The following is a 20,504-nucleotide window of genomic DNA, read 5'->3' on the forward strand; positions in this document are numbered from 1 at the left end:
CATTTCACACTGGATCACTAATGTCTGGGCAGTCTATTTTATGGACATAACAAGGACAGACTTTTTTAAACAGTTAGTAAGAGTCTACACAAAACTGTTTGTGCAACTTCACCCTTCCCTTCTTGCACCTACTCACCTTGCATGTTATAAGCTGCCAGCTGGACAGCAGTGTCAAAAGGACATTCCAATCTGCCAAAAGAGAAATGCACTGTTAAAACCTGAACTGACACCATTAGCAGACAACTTATGTAGGAGACAGTAAGAAACTGCAAATGTCTGGGATAAGAAAATCAGGAGATAAGCACAACATTATTTAAGCATTCCTCTCCTGATATTCATGCATAGAAAAATAGTATTTTAGAGAAAAAAAATAACCTTACACTACTAAGCAAAACTTATTAATTATTCAAATATAAATGTAACAAACTCTATGCTAAACACACTGGAATGGTTTAAAAGGCTGCTTACTTTCCAGTAAGAATATCCAGTTTCAGCTGCAGAACAAATAAATACCTGTAGGATTAAATAAGAAATAAGTCATTGAGTAATGGTGCTAATGTGTCACTCAGTCAACAGAAGTAACTTAAGAGCTTCACAAATAAAAATGTTTTCTACTCTTAACATGGGTTTCCAAGATGAAAGAAACTGCACTGTGACCTTTCAAGGCTTTATCAGCTGGGTTTGTATGTTTTGCAGGCATTTCAAACAAAGCAAACCCAAAAGTACAAGTTATCAAAAGCTGAACTGTAGTGCTGCATTGAAAAATAAACAGGTACCCAAGTAAATATATTTTTTATTCTCTTCTGATTCTACTTGGATAAAGAACAACTTGCATCTTCCACATTTCCTTCATTATTCATACACATACTAACCCCAAAAAAGAATGGTTACTTTTAAGTCTTGAAAAAAACAAATGTTACTACTATGGATTGCTTAGTTAAAATCTAACCTGTAATGCTCACTGTAAAGTGACTAAAAATAAATAGCAGGCTGCAGCCTTTTCAACTTGTTTACCCTTCAGAGCCAGTTTTCTTTCACTGCCTTGCATATCCTCTACTCTTTTTGCTTAGAAATGGGGCAAATATTGAATATAAATCCCTTTGGTGTATACAGTACCAATTATTCTGATCCAATACCCCTGAAGAGCAGCCCCTTGCTCCATTATGGTACACAGCTTTCCTTTAACAAGGGAAGAACTCTGATCAAATATAAAACACTGGCATCCACCATGGTATCCAGTCTGAACTCTAGCACAGATTCCCAGAAACCTTACACACAACTTCTGCTTCAACCTGTGCCTGTGTCTCCTCACACTTTGATACACAGACACAAAACAGGTGCAGGTGTTTTTCCTACAGGTTCCACATAAGTCCACAAATACTTTGCCAAACCATTTATTAACCAAAACCTTTTGAACACTAGCCTCTGCATAAGGAATAAATTTGGTTGGTATTGACCCCAAATATGAAAATGAACACAGGCCTCCAGTGTGTAGTGGCTGTGACCAGTCTGTGCTCATCAGCCACACAACACTTCCAAACAATTCAAGCACTTCCCATGCTGTGTTACATGACCAGGGGTGAGAACATGAGCAAGCTGTACCTGTGGAAGCTGAGAAGTAGCTCCAGCTGGGTGTCCTGCTGTGCAAAGGTGGAACCCTGGGAAAGCCCCTACCAGTGACATCTATAACCCAATGCAAAGCTCTGCTTCCCACTGCTTCTGCTATTTCAAGGTGTCACACTGTCTCAAGACAGAAGGACAACTTGCTGCTCTCCTGTTCTGGGGGATTAGCTAAGCAGGCAGACAGTGTTTAAGAGCCCTCAGGTTTCAGGTCGACCCCACTAAAACCTGCACAGCAAGGTCTGACTGGCAGAACTCAAGTCAAAATGGGTGAAAATGTTCCGTAGGGGTAGAAACAGATATAGGTCTAAATTCTGCCTACAGCTGCTGGTTTTAAAGACAGTTAAATGATTATTTGGGAACATGAATGGGGAGGTAAAACATTCTTCCCAGATCAGCCGGAAAGCATAAAAAAGCAGCAGTCACCACATTATCTTACCACATGTAAATATGAAGCTGCATAGGGTACATATGGCTGGAAGGGGTAATGCTACTATAATCTTCCTGGTAGCACTCCAAGAGATTTGGCTAAAGTGCAGATTGAAGATTCACACAGACATAAACCTGAACAACAAACAAATGCACTTCACACCCTTACAAATGGCTGAGGTATGAGATGTCTACAGCTATGATGAAAACATAACTTTGTTTACTCTCCAAAAGGGATCAGCAGCAGTGGAAACAACGCAAGGAAATGCTGTCTTTTACAACAGATTTATACTCCTGACAGGTGGTAGGCTGTGCTCTTTTTCAAAGCACCTCTCATAGCCTCAGCCCATTCAGAAAGGCAGTCCTATGAATGGATTTGTGAAATGCTTTAATCAAGAGGAACTGCTGCTCTCCTGATACTACAAACCTATACCTATAGTAGTGTCAACTCAGCTCAACACGGCAGTAAAATACTACTTTCCCTTTCCATAAGTTCTTTGAAGACCACACATGCAATGAAATGCTAACTGAACGTCCTTTTCTCAAAGAGAATCTCTAACTTGCAATGCTTTTCTGCCTGGAGACAGAATGATTGCATGCATTTGAAACTAACAGCTTAAGAAAAAAAAAAAGAGGAATGATGGCTGTTCTCTTCAGCAAAAACCTCTGTCCATCGTGTATAAGCTACTCAGATCAGTTAATAAAATTGCCTAATGATAAACGGCGCATTGAGGAATATATAAATATTTAGATCTCTCTGTGTCACAGCACATTTATTTCCACACACAAAATAGCCACTTTACAAAAAAAAAAAAAACAAAAACCACCAAGCCAGGAAAGCAAGCAGTTCTAAAGAATTCTTTAAATTGTTTAAATAAATATCATGGAAAACATTTCCCTGGCCATATTTGGGTCCCCCTCTCACACACAAAATCCCTCTTACCTTGTTAGCTCTTCACGTAGATTGTTGGGCTCTGATGAGTAGAACTTTACACGAAAATGCAGACAATATGGGGGGCCAACTGCAAAGCAGAATTCATTCAAGACAGCAGTAACAGTTACTGGATGAGACAGGTTATTTACTTATTTATTACAAAAAGTCACATCACAAAACTTGACTGAAATCGGTTGGCTACAAGGTCTTAAGGCAAGAATTCCTTTATGCCAGGGAAATCCGTGAGGAACATCAGGGTGAGAGGACACTTAAACATGCACACAAAATAGTTTTATGTGTCACAAGACAACCCAATGGTCCTATCACATTAACATGATTCTTCCTGCCAGGAGCACATGAATCCAGGTTAATCCCTATATTTAAGGGCTCTATCCATCACCACAAAAGCTAAGCATCTTGGCTCTACAGTTGACTAAACCTTCAGGCACGCTGTTGGTCTCTGCAACACCTTCCCAGGGCTCTGGGAAATACTCACTGCTGACAGCTCAGGTCCTTCTATTCCACAGAAGTTTAGACATACCTTATGGGAATTTAAGAGACCCTTCTACGGAATAAACATCTCTTCTGGAAACCAAAGAGTTAATTCAGCAAAAGGGTGGATTAATAGCTCTTTAAAAATGTGCATCGCTCTGCTGATTCTTGCATTTGACAGGAGGAATTTTCTCCCTCTCACTGCTTCCAAAACCTCTCTTGTATTAAAACAACACCACAAATCCCTGAAGACTTCCCACAGTGCAGAGCAAGGAAGCTGCTAAACAACATCTTTCCCAAGCACACATCACTGCCACAACCAGGCCACACTAAAGCCTTGTGCAGCAGGTGAGGACTTGGTAGACTGGACACAGATTCAAGCATAGAGCACTGCCCCATGCATGAAGCTCCAAGAGACGTTTTCCTATAGCCAGGAAAATGCTCCATAACACTAGAACATCTTCAGCTTCTTTAACTCCTCTTCAACTATAATTAATGAGCCCATAACATGTTTAATTAAGAACATTAGAATAAAGTAGTATGAGCTACAGAGGGAAGATGCCATTAAACAATCAGTAGCACCACACTGGACTTTTGTCACTTGCCACCCTCCCACCCTCACAGGACACTGCCTCCCACCACCCATTTCAACTGGCTGTGCTTTCCTTATGTTAAATACAATATACCAAGAGAAAATAGAAAGGACACTTACTTTTAACTTGCTTTTTAATGCTTTTGGTGTTGTCCAGCCAATGCTGAAAAATAAATTAATTTCACTGAATTATCAATTAAAAAAGTCTCCCAGAAAGAACAAAAAAGGAAGTGTTAGTGAAGACCATCTTGGAATAACAAGCAGTTTGTTAAAACAATCTAATTCAAGTCTCACAATTCACAGTTTTCTGTGCTTGGTGAAAATAATTTTGCTAAAAGTTTATAAAGCAAAATGTCAGTTTTGAACAACGGAAACATCCTGTAGTACCTTATTTAAACCAAATCTTGAAGACAGCACTGTCTGCTTAAAAGAAAAATAAACATACTAGCAAACCACTTCACTAGATTTTCATCCTGTCCAGACAAACACTTAATTCACACATTAATAGGTCAGCCAGGACAATCAGCCAGAGAAGCATAATCATAGCTGAAGACTCTAGCACTCAGCTGTGTGTGATGTTTACTAGGGGCAGGAAGGGGAGAGACAAAATAAATATTGTTGGCCTTTAGGCATTTTCTTTTGATGACTCAAGTGCAGTAACAGCAGAGCTGTCTGTGTCCGACCATCAGAGTCAGCTCTACCTAATTCTCAAAAATCTATTCAGGTGACATTTTAGCAACTGTCACATGGGAGGACAAGTTACTGCCTCACCTACTAATGCTAATTATAAGTTATATACTGGACAAGAAGCCAAAATAATGGCTTGACTTGCACTGTGTACAACAGCATGTGAGAAAGCTGTACTTGGCAGATTGAAACACCTACACTCGTACAGTATGCTCCCCAAAATAATTGCACATAATTGCACTGCTGAAGAGTTTATACCAGAAGTTAAAGCTGGAAATCCAACACACATCTAGCGGGACAGATCTTCCTAGTGCTGTGCAGGGCCAACAGCTCCCTCCTCCAAAGGAGGTGACTCACCTAAACAGGAAACACGGCACCCTGACCAGCATAATTGCACTGACTCAACAGCCAGAGCCAACTACCTGACACATCATGTCCTGCATGGTTCACCGTGCCCAGGGAACAACACCTCATCAGATCAATCCCAAATGTCACCTTGCAACTAATACAGATGAATTACACACTTAGTAAGACTCCTTTTGTTAAACTGTGTGACATGAAGTTCAAAGGGAGCTCCAGGGTGGACAGAAAAGCAAGAAGGGTATGAAAAAGAACCAGTCTTTTCAGGTTGCACTGCCAAGTGTAAACACATTCCTGCCATCAGAACAGCTCTGCCTTCTGCAGAGAGCTGAAGTCAGCCTGTAACACAGCAGGGCTGTGACTGATTGCTGTATTAGCTGCAGATGAGAATGCTTAAACCATCTGCTGCTGCTGTGCACACAGCTGAGAATGCTCTCATTGCCTATTCAAACTAAGTAGCTACAGAGAGCTATCTGAAATGATCTAATACATTTTTAAAATAAAGCAGGAAGCTTAAGGAGGAATGAAGCAAATATTTACATAAATTTTGCTTATGCTACCAGTGAAATGGGAATTAAGCAATTTTTTTTTCTACAAGGAAATCATATAATCTTTTTTCCTATTCCATAAACTCACTTGCTGTGAAAGAGAGTTTACTTAATCCTTCCTCCACCAAAAAATATAGAAACTACACAGCTGGAGGCTTGCAGGTGATTTAGATACCAAAATGGCAAGGAGAGGCCTGTCTAGGCTCCAGGGCTGACTGTGCCCCCTGTTTCATCTCCCTCCTGTTTTCTCTCATCTCCTCCACATTCCACGGGAAGGCAACAGAGAGGCAGGCCCAAGACAGGCACCGATAGCATTTCACTCTGCTGGGCTCTGACTGCTTCTGCCCACAGGAGCTCTGCTCAAGGGTGATGGTGTGCAAGGGAGAAGGGAAACAGAACTGCTTTTAAGTGGGGGTGGGAATGAAGCAAAAAAAAAAACATCCCCAAAACCAACACATGAATGGACAGACACAGACGTCAAGAAACTTGAGATTTATTCCAAGTGATTATAATGGAATTCAAGTGGACCTGGAAAAGAAGTTTACTTTTGATGAGGGTTTGCACAGCACCACAGTGTATTGCTGAAAATCAGAGATAAAGTCTGCTAAACAGAAGGCAACACAAACAACAGACTGCGCAGAGTACTGGAAGTCCTTACTACAATAGTTTGCTGCTGCAGAAATTAAAAACAGAACACATACAAAAACCCCTCAAATCCTCACCCAGCAACATTTCAAGAAGTTTGGGCAAATGAGGTTTGTTAGACAAGATGCTGAGGCTAAAACTGATCTCCTCCTGAACAGCAGACTAGAGTGAATACAGAAATCACATGAAAACAACAATTCCTTCACTTCACTAATGGTTTTAAGAACATTTTTAAAGAAGCTGTTATTTGAATACTAAAATCCAAAATGTCAGGTAGTTTCCATTATCTGGGTTTCCCCCACTCCCCAGGAAATCTTTAACACCCAACTTCAGCAGCAGAAAAGAATGAAAAAAAAAAAAGCAATCTTTCAGTTGTTCACAACAGATCTAATGAAAACTTATTTGTAGTTAAAACAAGTGTGGGATTTCTAAAACTTTTGTATAACTACGTATTGCTAGTTTGTATAAGTAACTAGCAAGTATGGCAATATTCTTAGATTGAAATTGGAGAGCAGAAAGATTGTATCCTTCAGAGCCAGTGGACAATTCTCTCTACAGTAAGGGACTGAATTCTTACACTGTTTATTTAACAGGTCTCCTGAATAATCTTAGACAAGTCACTTGATTAGGCTCTGTTCTTTGTTTCCAGCTGCAGATTGGGTTTCTGCTAAAACTTGCCAGCTCCTTCTGCAGGAATGGCTGCTATTGCAACAGTTCTTCATTTCTTAAAGAAATTAATTATCTCTGGCTGTTGCATTCTACTCTTCTGGCAAAATGCAATCTTTTCTGCTTCATTATACACAGCTCATCATTAAGGTCCAGTTTAAACAGATTGTTATCTCTGCTGCTTTTCAGCCACACGTAGTTAAAAAAAGGAAGCAAACGGAGTTTGAAATCCCCTGTACCTGGTAGATTGTGCAGCATCAAATATTCAATCGTGCTCTCTGGACTGGCAGTAATAATTTGCTAGACAAAAGCAAGGCATGAGCCACTGTTGTGGCAGAAAAGATTAATTCTTATTAACACATTTCAAGATTTAATAGGTTTATTTGCGAGCAGATCAGGAAGAGAAAAAAAAATTATCATATAGATAATTCTACCAGTTAAAATTAACCTACTGTGATCTCTTATGAGATCCTGGAGACAGGGAAATACATCAGAAGCCACATGGCAGAAACTGAGTTAGTATACCTTAACCATACAGACTACTGTTTTCTGAAGCAAAAAGATAAATGCAATAGAGTACCTCACTAACAATACTCACCATCTTGGACTGCACATGCTGAGCACAGCTAACATGATTTTGAGAGACATGAAATGGTATGCAATAGTCTGTTTTCTCATTTCTGTTGCTTGCATGGTTCTGAATGCCATCCATCTGTTAGTGTAATGGTCTTTTTAGTGTTAAATGTTTCTGTTCTGCAAGGGGTTTAAGACCACTTTCACTACTGGGAACTAGACCACCAGCAGCTAATCCCAGTGGCCATGAAGTTTGCTTCAGATGCAGAACATCAACAATTATTGCTGAGGAGCACAATCTCTACAATTACATGCTAAGCAAAAAATTTGATCACAATAATTTTGGAAAGAAGCCATCAGGTTATAAGTGCTTTGGGGTGGAGCACTGCATCCAAAGCTGTTAGCTTCTTTCAAGTTAGGTTCAAGTTTGTGGATGTACACTCCTCCTGCAACCAGACATTAACAAGGTGACTTTTGCTGACAAGAAAGCTGATGGCATTTGCAAAGGAAAACCTTCTCCTCTCTGTACAGCACACAATAAAAGGGCCAAACACTCTCATTTTGCTCCATCCTCCTTTATCATCAGCACCAAGAGTTTCTACACCACACACCAGGCTCTGGGGTCCAACTGGACCAGCCTGCCTAGTGACAACAGAAGTGTGACAGGAACATGTGGAAACAAGAAAGGAAGATACAAGCACGGTCATATGTTAGAGTGCTGGAGGCGGAATTAAACTTGGGGACACAGAAAATCACACACTACAGAGCTTCTGCACAAAACTTAATTCACAAAAGACAGCTTTCTTAGAGCATTTTTGTCAGTATTAGGATTGAACTTTTACACTGTTGCTTAAAAAAAAAGCACAGATACTTACTGCCACTTGTGCTGAATCCATGAACCTTAATCCAAAGTAGTCGCTTTCGATAAGGTCCAGATGATACATGATTTGCTCAAACAGGAGCTGGCCTTTGGCTTTTTTCTGAAAAGATAACAGGACTTAGTACCCAGCAGGCAGATTTACTGTAGGCATCTGCACATATTATATTCTAATTCCAAAAATTTAGTTACTGAAAATATAATGTGGACACCTTTTTTCACCTCCTTGTATTTTCTGATGGCTTCTTTTCTCAAAGGCAAATGTACACCCCACAAGAAACACAGAATATCCATAAAGAACTTGCATAACCTCCTTTCTTGGAAAATGTCAACACTGACTTGCCAACAGTGTTAAAATGTCATTTTTATCATTTTTGCTTTTAGGCTTTCCTTACTCACTGACATTCAAAGGAACTGGAAACGTAGCAAGTACAATTGCAATAACCAATGTACTGGAAAACTTAGGAGCCAAGTACAGCAAATTGCTTATGAATTTACTACTGTGTGGTATCTAGGCATTTCACCAGTTTAGAAGCAGGTAGCAAAACCTATTGAATTAGGAGATAGCATTCCATTAGCAAGTGCTTTTACCAACTACTAGGAAACAGTCTGGGGCAAGCAACTTGAATAAATAGCACTTAGACATCGCATTTACAAAACTAAGTTCATAAAGCTAACTTCCAGGTGCAAAAAGCCAGCTCACATGCTCATGCATAATTTATGAAAAAAACAGCTCTAGCCCCAAGGAAACATTGCTTTTACAGTGATGACCTAAAAAATTAAACAGCTGTTTTTAAAGAGAAGACACATAAATAGCACTGAGCAGTTTCTACACAACCTATAATCTTCATGCTGTGAGCTCCTTTATAACAATAAATGAAAATAATAGTTTAAGAGTTATTGATGCTTAAATGTAATAAAACACATTAATAAATTATTAGATCAGACTAAGTGTCATAGTGCAAAAAAAATTAAATGCAAAAAAAATGCAGACATTATTTATGCTTACTCTGCCAGCAGCTGAAGGGTTTCTCTATTTCTGTAAAACCACCATCTTGCAATATATTACCTCAATATTTATACATTCACAACCTGAGAAATGGAACAACTTTCTAAGCACATATTTAGTAAGCTAGTAATTAGCAAATTTAGTGCAGCCCTCAAAATTCTGGGCCAGACAAATTTTTGTTCTCAGAAATAATCTGGCTTAATCAGTAAGTAATACCTAAGTAAATAAAGTTGCATGCTGTAATTCTTGGCACCTTCCTCTACCCTGATCTTCAAATATTTTATATTCAACTTTGCAATCACCATCACTGGTTTACTTGATGTATCAGTTAAATCCAACACATATCACAGCTCAAAGCAAAATCCTAAAAAAAGTTTATAAACAGAGCGTGTCTAAGCAAATTCTCACAGTTATTTCTTCCCAGGTACTGGGGAGAATAGCAGGAATGGAAGGCATTTGGGCCAGCAGGCAACTTCACAAACATATAGCATCTGCAAAACATTGTATAATACAAATACTAAATGTCAACCTATCTAATTCATTCAGACAAAGTGTCTTCTGTTGGTCTCAGGAAAAAAATAATTTCCCAGATTTATTAAACACCAGCTCAAACAGAAACCTTAAGGAAAACCATCTACACATGCATACCCATGAATTTCTTTCATTAACAGAGTCTGTAGCCCCAGTCTCAAAAGACCAAGGCATGGAACTGTTGATATTTTTTTTCAACACAGGATATCTTCCACTAAATCATTAATATAGTAATACAAGTGTAATTCAGCATCTGCAGCAGCAAAACTAGAAAAACACTCTATATTGCATAAAGCTTTCAAGAGGTTGTCTAAAACTAGTGGAAAATCGCTCCTTATTGAGCAGAACATTTGAGATCCTTCTCAGTTCCTCTGTAGGTCATCTTTAAAAAGTGCAATTAACCAGTTATCTCAAGCAAATTCCCTGCTGGTGACAGAAGCCCTTTGACTCCAGCCTGGAATACTACACATACTACTTCAGACAACCCACGAGCAAAACTTCAACGTCTGCAGTGTCAGATTGGTTTCAGAATGTGTTCACCATTTCGGAAATCTCAGCAGAGGACTCAAAGATTTACTGGACCCCGAAAAACTAATGTGGGATAAAGTCTCAAAAGAAGCAGTTGAGCAGCTGTGGAAAGATCTGCAGGACTTCTGGTTGTTCTCTGACTTAAATCACCAGGGCTGTCAACATGGAATTAATTATGTACTACTTTGCATATGACTTAAATCATCAGCAGCTGTGTTTGGTGCAAGTCAGCAGAAGTGTCACACATGCTTTACTTCACTAAAGTCCTTCCTCCTTAAACAAATAGCAACCAAAAATATTAATGCTTTGTAACCAGTCAGCTTTCATGAATCAAAATTAATTTCTTTGTACTCAATAAAACTGAGATCTCAAGAGTCTTCAAAGAGCAAAGATACACTTTTATTACATTTTCTTGTAAAAAATTGCCCTTTCTCATGGCAACATTGGTGCTAATAACATCAAGGTTATAGGTTCAATCCCCGTATAGGTCATTAAGAGTTAGACTCGATGATACTTGTGGGTTCCTTCCAATTGAGAATATTCTGTCATTCTGTGAAAGTGACATTTTTATCCTGCTGCTCTCCTATGCTTTTTTCCCCCCCTCTCCTTTCTTTCCCTTACAGTAGAGCTCAGGTTACAGTCAAAGGACAAATATTTTCAACTGTTTAATGGTTACTGATGAACTATTAACAACTCCACTCACAAGCAGTCCAGCCAGTAGTAGCTGGTCCTCCCTTCAGGGCACAAATTAAACTTCTCATGGGTTTGCAATTCAGTAAAACCTGACTATTTGATTTACAGAGATTGCTGTTCTCTCTAGGAAGCAACAGCAAACATCTCACAGGAGGAGAATGAACAACAGGAAAACGTAAACCAAATACACCATATATATATATATATATATATATATATACAGGGCAGGACCTCTCCTGGTTTTGCCACACTGGATAAAAGCATCTTCTGATCACTTGGGAATGAATCACACGGCCCCCGCCCCCTCCCCCCTTTCCCCAATGAAAGGGATGCTCCCAGCTAATGACATCTCCTGCTGCTCTCAATAACTGCAATTGCTGGCTGAGTAGGTGTTACAAAGGCTGGGTTTAGCCGGTAGCTCAGCAACAAGGCTGGGTGTTCACCTCGGCGCGCTGGTTTGTCCCTCCACTGCCGGGGTAAGGCCATCCCGGGACATTCTCCTCGGCTCAGGCATCTCAACAACTTCATAAAACCTGAAAGGCAGCATTTATACCCTCCTCTCATGGTCTCAGAGTATCGGCTATTTCATGGACACGCATCCATGAGGACAAGCCAGCCAGGTGCTCCAAACCTGCCCGATGACAAAGCCTCCTTCAGTTCTAGAGGAGGCAGTACACACCAGCACTGGAGAAGCAACACAAGCTCACAGTAACTGGAGAGGACCTTGTGCTGGTGAGCACCAGCTGAATGGTTCACTTCAAGTTTTTAAAATCGCAGCAAAGTAGTTATTTTTTTTTCCAGAACTTAAAAAAAAACCCAAGATCAACGTACCCTCCTAATAAATCTACTAATTAAAATACTTATCAGAAAATAATCCCTCCTGTTTGTTTATTTCTTTGTGAAGAAATGGAGGGCCCTATACAAGATGAACTTTGAAAAAAATAGATGAATAAGCATTACTTTCAAGGAACTTACTATCCTTTGCATCTTTGCAGCTGTACTTTCTGTTTGGATTTCTCCAAATGATCATGTTAATATTTTTATTAACAATAACTAACAGTAGCTATTGCCTTCAATAGCTACCAAGTGGCAAAAACTTGCCTTCCTGGCTTTTGTCAACTTATCAGGAGGGTTACCATTCATATGCATATGAGCTTCCTTAGAAATATATCATTTACACACACAGAGAAGGTATGGGTCCCTATTCAGGATTTACAGCTACCCAGTTGCTAGGATGTCACCTATGCATGTTTGCAGACCACAGCAGCACAGAAGCAGCAGATAAGCCTGCCTATTTTTTAAATGAAGTAAATCCTCTTCTCTGAAACCACAGGTTTCAAATAACTAAGCTTCAACAGAGAGCTTTAAAGGAGGAAGATTTCATATCAACACCATGCAAAAGGTGTCTATAGTTAACACCATTAAAGCTTGCTGCAGAATTGGAGGGTTAAAACCCCTTACTGTTACAAAGGCGATCTTAGAAGTACACATTATTTGTATCACCCTGATCTTCTTATGGCTGTAAGTTCTGCCCTACAAACGGAGCTGCTCCCCTCCTCAAACACCAAGCTCCACTCCTACAAATAACTTTTCCAAACTCTCCAGTCAATTTTCTCATTCATCTAAAGATGTCACTGGCAGCAAAACACCAATTCTTCTAGTGCTTCTCTCTCTAGTTTATCCTCAGTTTTTGACAATGCTGCTATACACACTTGTGAATATAAAACCCTGCAGGCTGGAAGGCTGGAGAGAATTTCTACCTCCAGAGACAGCCTATCAATTCTTGTATTTACTCAGTGTCTCACAAGTACAGGAAGATTAGCATTTGAGAGTAAATATTTTGTTCTTTTCTTCTCAGGAGAAAAAAGTCACTTCCCAAAAAACTCCATAACAAAGAAATTATTTCAATACCCATCCTAACTGTACAATCATTAGAGTGCTGCGTAGAAGGATTTTAATGTACTGTGCTCAGGCTTATTGACCCTATTACATAAGACAAAAACTCAAAACATTATTATCTGACAGTTTGTTTTGTGGAAGTCTCTATTTCAACTTCCTGAAAATTTTTATCTTCTAACTACCAATGCAATTTAATCAATTTTTTAATTCTTTCTAATGCAGAACATATCCAAATTGCTTGTTCAGCATTAAGGTTTACAGATTAAATGCCTCCCCCCATTACACTGTCAAACATTTCAGTTTTATTTGGAGTTCCACCTGCAGATTTCTCACAAGAACTCTGATTAAAAGCACCAGAGAGTCCCAAGCCTTTGAGCTCTTTGCAGACGTAGTTCAGCAGGAAAGCAGGACTTCAGATAAAATTCGCTGTGAGTTAAGAATGCAAAACTTTCAGGCAACTAAACCAGCCTTCAGCACAAGCCCCAGAAACACTCTGGCAGTACACTGCAGGCCAAACAATTTACTCTTCAAGCAGCACAGATTGCTGCCAGCTGCTCCCTTCCTCCCTCCTTTCCAACGGTGCCAGGGCACGGAGCATTGCACCGAGACCGAAATGCTTGCCTGCCACAGCCCGAAGCGGCTGGGCTGTGAGCAGGGCTCGGGGCAGGCAGTCTGTGCTGCTCACACGGGCACAGCCACTCAGCATCCCCTGGCTGAGGTTCGATCTCAGCATGAATTTCAGTCTGGCACCCCAGGAAAGCACTGGCTCACCCTGCACCGCGGCCGGCCCCCTCCCACCGCACAGACAGCAGCACCTCTGCTGCAGAACACAAGGCTCACAAATGATTTTGTCCAGTTTCAGTACCCTAAAGCTCTTTCAGAAGTTTAAGCAAACACTCAAAAGCATGTCAATATTTTCAGACAGAAGATCACATGGGAAAGAAAGTTTCAATCCAAAACTTTATAGCCTTAGCACACACAAAAAGGGGCATGCTCAAATGTTTATGTTATTACTGCTTCTGTCAGCTGAGCTTTATTTTGAAACTTTAGAGGTCAGCCTTGAACACTCAGAGTACTCATTTTATTTGATGACTGATTTTCCAGCACTTTCAGCAGTATTAGAGTTTCTTGTTAATCAGCATCCATGCCAGAAAGAGCATTTCATATTTCATATTTACAACCACAAATATTCAGCAAGTGGCCATAAATATTCCACAAGTTTTTAATAAACCAGAGTGGATTACTAAGCAAAATCAACTATCACAATGCATCTCTGATCTTGCAGTCAGATCAACACAAATCATCCCTCTTCAAAGAAAAAGCCACTGGCACCTGTTAATGATTTTCACATCCCAGAGAGATTTCTTAATTTTTATTTAAAGTAGTCACCACAGATACAGTCCTCTTTCTATCTTGTTTTATACTCCAAAAGTCTAAACAGCTTAGTTCAATTCCACTATTACACACAACCACTGGACTGGTTTATACAAGACCTTGTTCTAATGATACTTCATGATAATAAAGACAAAACCATCTCATTTTGCAACCTCCATATCAAATTTCATGCATGTGTAAGTAAGGAATATTCCAAGATAAAAAACTCAGAGAGAGGGAGCATCCATTCTCATAATTTCTGTCTTTCATCTTATACCACCAGGAAGCATTTACCTAAAACTTTGCACGTACAGAAACTGGAATACAATTAACACTCCATTATCCATGAGAAGATTATGTAAATTGTGGGTTAGGCAGGGTCAGGTTTTTTTACTGAAACACTGCTGGCTTCCACAAAGTACATTTCTACTTCCTTAAGACCCTACACTTACTACCTGTCTCTCTTATAAGGCTGACCTTGCACCCCCATAAAAAGCAATCCAAACATTTTATATTTCAATTGCATGTATTTACATTATTTATATTACCATTTCTCCGTATCTATGTTATTTTTTTCCCCTCTCCCAATTACTACTATGGATAGCATAGAATTGAGTAAACAATCAATTGTAAAATATTTTGATTTTAAAATCCTCTGGAGCTCTCTACTACTTAAAACAGCACTTTATTTTAAACTCCTGACAAACATTTTTGTTCCTAATTATTCCATAAGTTGTTGGTGACCACAGATGAAATTTTTTTGTAGTTTCAAGTTCCCCCTCACCTTGTCTTTCCTCACAAACCACGAGCACCAAGAGAGCTGGTATTCCAGCTGTTGAGGGGCTCCCTGGACAGACCAGAATGGTACAACTGAGCTGATGGAATCTTCAGGTAATAAACCAGGGCTGTTCATGGCTTTTGAGCCTTGGGAATTCCAGAGGTGCAGTGGGGGAAGATGCAGTTTAGTTTTGCATGGGAACAGGATGAAAAGTAAGATAAGGGATGTCAGCAAAACAGAGTTCTTGTCCTCTCACCACTCATACTGCTCAGTAAACATTCCACCCACGGATCTTACAATGGGAAGAAAAAGCACAACCTGACGTTCGTCCAAGCTTAGCTCAAGTTAACAGAAAAGCAGAATGTATAAAGAGCAACATCCACAGCAGCATTTACAGACAACATCTACTTTATAAAAACTTTTTTAAGATTAACAAAGTAACAAGCTTCTAAGCATTTTACTAGGCACATAAATCTGTAAAAATGGCTGAATGCATTTGGAGAAACATAAAGCTTGGCTGAATGCATTTGGAAAAACATAAAGCTTCAAAAGAGTGGTAAGAGGAAAACTACCAGGTCAAAAAGCAACTTTAAATCTGATATGAAGCTGTGGGAAAAATCTGACATCATTCAATCTGCCCCAAAAAAAACACTGATAACTCGCATTAAGGTCATGCCTCCCATTTTGAACATACCAAGGTGTCAGTAAATAGCATATATGACACTGACATTTTTCAGTCATTGACATAGCTACAAAAGCAGTAGATTCTTGCAAAGAAACCAGTCTATGTACTGTGTATGACTTCAGCTTTGGTGAAAAGTTCAAGTCAGGCATTTTTCTAATTAAAAACAACAGAAGACATAGAAAAGCAGAAAGATTAAGTGGCTTGACAGACACCAAAGATAAGATCAGTGGACAAAAAGCAGCGTTACTGCTCAAATCCTGGTTCTGTGTCTAATAAGTTAAATCTCAACTGCATAATTTACAACCTGTCCCTTCTGTCTCATTGTCAATATTCATAAAATATCAGTCTTTGCTACTTAATGATTCTCAAATGTGTTTGGCTTACATGGCAACGTCCCTTGTGGTTGCTTCTTACTGTTGTTTTTGCCTTTCCTTTTTTTTTTTTCTAATTAAGAAGAAATTCAGCAACCTCAGGTTCAATTATATCAATGATTGTAAATGCAGAATACTTTTCTCAGTAAAAAATTTACTGTAAGGATAGAGCTCAACAGCTTTTTGAGCAAACTTAAGCCTGATATCACCTCTAAATGCTTCTTCACCACATTTGGGGAGGCACATGGGGAACCAGATTGGAGAATCGCTCCAGCTGGGAACTACATAATGAAATTATACTGATTATTTTCAGCCACAGCATTTTCTTGACTCAGCTTACTGCCTGGCTGCTAAAATACTGTTTCTTCTGCCAAAGGGTATGAGAAAACAAGGACAAACGCAATAACGAAAGCAACATCTTTTCTTCCTGTGGCAGCAACAGCTTATGCCACTACACTGTATTTGTGCAGCCATGGATTTAAAAAGGTATGGCATTCATTCCTGCCCAGACAACCCTTTCTCTGGCTGTGAACTAACCTGTTTGCTAAATGATTCATTCTTAAGAAAAGCTTTGTTATTTATTTTTTTAATCAAACATTTTCACAGTGTTAAGGTAGACAATGCAACTGTGCACAAACGAACTGGCAGAGCAGGGGGCACCTCTTTGAGAGAAAGAGTTCATTTTAAAGCAAATTTACTGCCAACAAAGTAACAGTACCAGTCTTGGAAAAGATCTTAGCTCAAAGAGCACAAAGATTCTCAAAGAAAGGTTTTGTAAAAGAAAAAAAATATACACATGTATTTTTAATTTAAGCTTTACATTTTAGAAAGTGATGTTGTTTTGTCAAGATTTTGTACCCTCCCCCACTTCATCCCCTGTCTTCCCTACCCCTTTTTCTTTCCAAGAGTCAACCTCAAAATATGAATGATGCAAGTGGAGAAACAAGAACACTCTAAGAAGTCTGAAATGAAACATTTAATTTACTTTTAATTTATTGTACTTTAATCACTGAAGAAACTGGTACATGTCAGCCACTGCTGATGCACTCTAATTACTGCATCTGGCTATGTCAATTTGGTTAGTTACTCATAACTTCGATGTTCACAGTCAAGGATCTATGCTGGCTTTCAAAGAAAAAAATCTGGAGCGAAAAGAGTTTCTTGCAGAAGTAAACAGCTACTACTGCACCCTGGTCTGAGATTTATAGGCCAGGTGGCAGGTTGTGACACCTCTTCAGGTTCAATTTATGCTCCTTAAAGTCTCAGAAATGTTGTTGGAGCCACCAGGAATTTGCCTACAGAGCTGACTCCAGCTCCAAAGATTACTGCTCTGCTTATGCAGAGACACCAATTTAAACTTGAGTACTTTTTAAGTGTTAACTCTTGCTATTAAGTGTTTGTGGGCATTCCTGGCGTCAAATCAAACATCCTAGGCACCAAGCAGCACTGGATATATTCTTTGCATTGCTTCAGAGATTTACAAACTGACTTTACCACCCTTGATAAACGCCTATCTGTACAGTCACTTTGCAAATAAAGATGTCAAAGGGTTTCTTTAACTCTAGATTATTTGGAGTTCAGGATATCGCAAGAGTTATTTCTGCTATGTCAACAGCACTGCTCAATCAAGCTGACTTCCTTGCACTACCTAAACACTCCACGATTAAAAAAGAAAGGGAAGAAAGAGCTGTGTGGAGCAGCCAGTCTTGAAATGGCTTTTCTTTCTAGTCAGCAGTTCCAACACCAGCATAACTGTGATTGCAGCCAAAATCCTCTGGAACTAGTCAGGTCTCGCAGATCCACACCTTCCTAACTTCCTAATGCTCAGTTCTGTGAGCTTAAAACAAGTCACAAACAACTTTAACACATGGTAATGGAAAAACAGAGCACATCACTTCTGGTGCTACTGCTCATCCTATTGGCCAAAAACAGGTATATAATTAGGCAAGCAGAACAGGCACGTGCATCTTAAGGAAGCTTTAGAAATGTAAAACAGTGGCTAACACCTCACTCGGAATAAAGCACCATGCCATGAGACAATCCCTACTCTATAATCTGCCCTGAGGAGGGGAAGGAAGCAGATTTTTCCTCTTCCCCTCCCTTCTCGAGTTAGCGTTAAAAACTGCATCCATCTCTGACACAAAACTAGACCAAACCCAACGCACACAGAAATTCCTGCTGGTACTTCTGCTCATCCCTCCTCTTCAACAAGTTACGCCAAGAGATTCACCTTCTTTGTCAAGATGTATAGCTCACCAAACAGAAAACTCAATTCACCAAACAGGTTACTCTCTCTAAGTCATGCCTTGGCGCAACAATTGCATTAAAACATTAGAAAGTGTTCGGCATGTAAGGCATGATGACATCCAGCAAAACACTCTCAAATTTCAGTGAATGCCCAAGTTACCTATTCTTTCAGAACCCTTTTATGAGCAGCAACTCAGTGGACATCAAGGCACAGGGCCGAAAGCAAAGAGCAATGCCTTTACCCAACTTGCAAACAGCAATCCACATCCGAATAACACAAACCAAGCGTATTTCAAAAACACACTTGGATCACTCATACCGGTAAGTCCACGCTGACATCTGTCCCGTCCAGCAGCGCCACTCGGCAGGTGATGATGGATTTGGCGTCCCCAGCTGCAGGGATGTGGGTTGCAGCCCTTTGGGCCTCTCTCAGCCTTTCCTTCTCCGCATGCTTACGCATGGACCGGCGTCCCAGCGTGCGGCGGAAAAAGCTCAGCATCTTTGCTACAAAATCCAACAGAGAAAATTAACAGTATAAAGTTTTTTACAGAAGAAAAACCCCAAAACCAAAACAAACAAACAAACCTCAAATCAAATGAGAAACAAACAAACAAACAAAATTGCAATAAAGTTATTCGAGAATCCCAGACTTTGATAAAGAAACGTCAAGGATCAAACAGATTTTCACTTTTATTTAAACACCCACAGTCTTTGGCTGTGAAAGCCTTTAAAAAGACTTTTGAAAAAACTCCAACTCAGAACTTTGAAGACGGCTGGGTGACTTTTTGGGCATACACGAAAATACGCTTAAGGAAAAAAAGCGCGATCGTGCAGATCACCTACTGTTCTCTGCAATCTATCAATAATACAAACGCCACCGCGCGCTTCTCCGAGACGGTGATCTTCCACAGCTGGGAGGCGACTGAGCGCTACATACCACCGGCTCCTTTCCTGGCTCACACGCTCCACCTCTCCCATCGAAAACAAGCGATAAGCGACCCTTCCCGCCTCAGAGCCGCGCTCCCAGCTTTCCGTGCAGGAATACCTCCGGCAGGACCGGCGAGCGCCCCTGGGGCACGGCGCTTCCCAGCACACACCCGGAGCTGTGTGGGGAGGCAGCGCCGAGCCCGAGGGCTGACCCCAGACGAAACCTGGCTCCGCCGGGCGCCTTCCCCGCCCGCTCCGACCCCCACCCTTACATAACGCCCCGGCCCCGCGGCCACACTCCGGCCCCGTGGCGGCCCCACCTGCCAGGCTCACCTGCAGGGCGGCGGGAGCGTCCCCGCGGCGGCTCCTCCAGGCCCCGGGGGCGGGCGGGGGGCGGTGAGGGAGCCCCGGGAGGGGCCGGGCTGCCAGACATGGCGGAGCGACGTGGGAGGCTCTTAAACGGGCAGCGACGCACCGGCCATTTCCTACCCCCGCGCATACTCACCTGGCGGCTCCGCCGGCATTAATGTTTTAATGCTCGGTGGCGGCGCGGAGATGGAGGAGGAGGGCGGCGGGAAGGGAAGGCGGCAGCCGGACGGGAGAAGAGCACTATACTTGCCGCCGCGCCGGGAGCCCATCGCCCCTTTAATGGGGCGGGGCCCGGTGGAGAAGGATCGCCCCCCCTCCCGTGCCAGGTGGTTTCGCCCGGCGGAGGGGGCGCCGCGGGGGGTGGGGGGGGCGCGGCGCCGACCACGTGCTGCCCCGGGGAGGGGCGGCGGTGCCTGGAGTGGGCCGAGGCGGGGCAGCCTCGGGGATGGGGCACCCCTGGGGAATTGAGCGTTGGGACGCGTTTCAGGTTATTTTCCAAAAGTTCTGGAATTTTTGCTAATGCGGCGTGGAGGTTTCCCCTCGGTGGTTTGACCAGGACTGTGACCAGCCCCCGGCTGCCCAGCGGTAACTGGAACCTTTAGGCAAATGCACGCTTAAACCATAACATTTGTAAGAAAATCTTATCTTTAAACAGTGCCTGAAAGAGCAG

General features: G+C 41.2%; 1 protein-coding gene across 6 annotated transcripts in view; it reads right to left on the minus strand.

Moving 5' to 3' along the window:
• Positions 1–20,134, minus strand: part of EPB41L5 (erythrocyte membrane protein band 4.1 like 5) — a 48,695-nt gene extending 28,561 nt beyond the window's left edge. For 3 of the 6 annotated variants that reach the window (XM_050976718.1, XM_050976715.1, XM_050976714.1), the window contains exons 1-7: positions 19,971–20,134; positions 18,858–19,042; positions 8,422–8,526; positions 4,188–4,230; positions 2,993–3,071; positions 469–513; positions 137–189 (exon numbers count right to left, since the gene is read on the minus strand). In XM_050976718.1, the coding sequence (XP_050832675.1) occupies positions 137–189; positions 469–513; positions 2,993–3,071; positions 4,188–4,230; positions 8,422–8,526; positions 18,858–19,042; positions 19,971–20,103 (643 nt within the window). In that variant the 5' untranslated portion in view covers positions 20,104–20,134. The other 3 variants (XM_050976716.1, XM_018911378.3, XM_018911379.3) reach the window with 3 other exon arrangements.
• Positions 20,135–20,504: the final 370 nt, after the last annotated feature.

Source organism: Serinus canaria, chromosome 7, assembly GCF_022539315.1.
Source record: "Serinus canaria isolate serCan28SL12 chromosome 7, serCan2020, whole genome shotgun sequence".
Classification (NCBI taxonomy): domain Eukaryota; kingdom Metazoa; phylum Chordata; class Aves; order Passeriformes; family Fringillidae; genus Serinus; species Serinus canaria.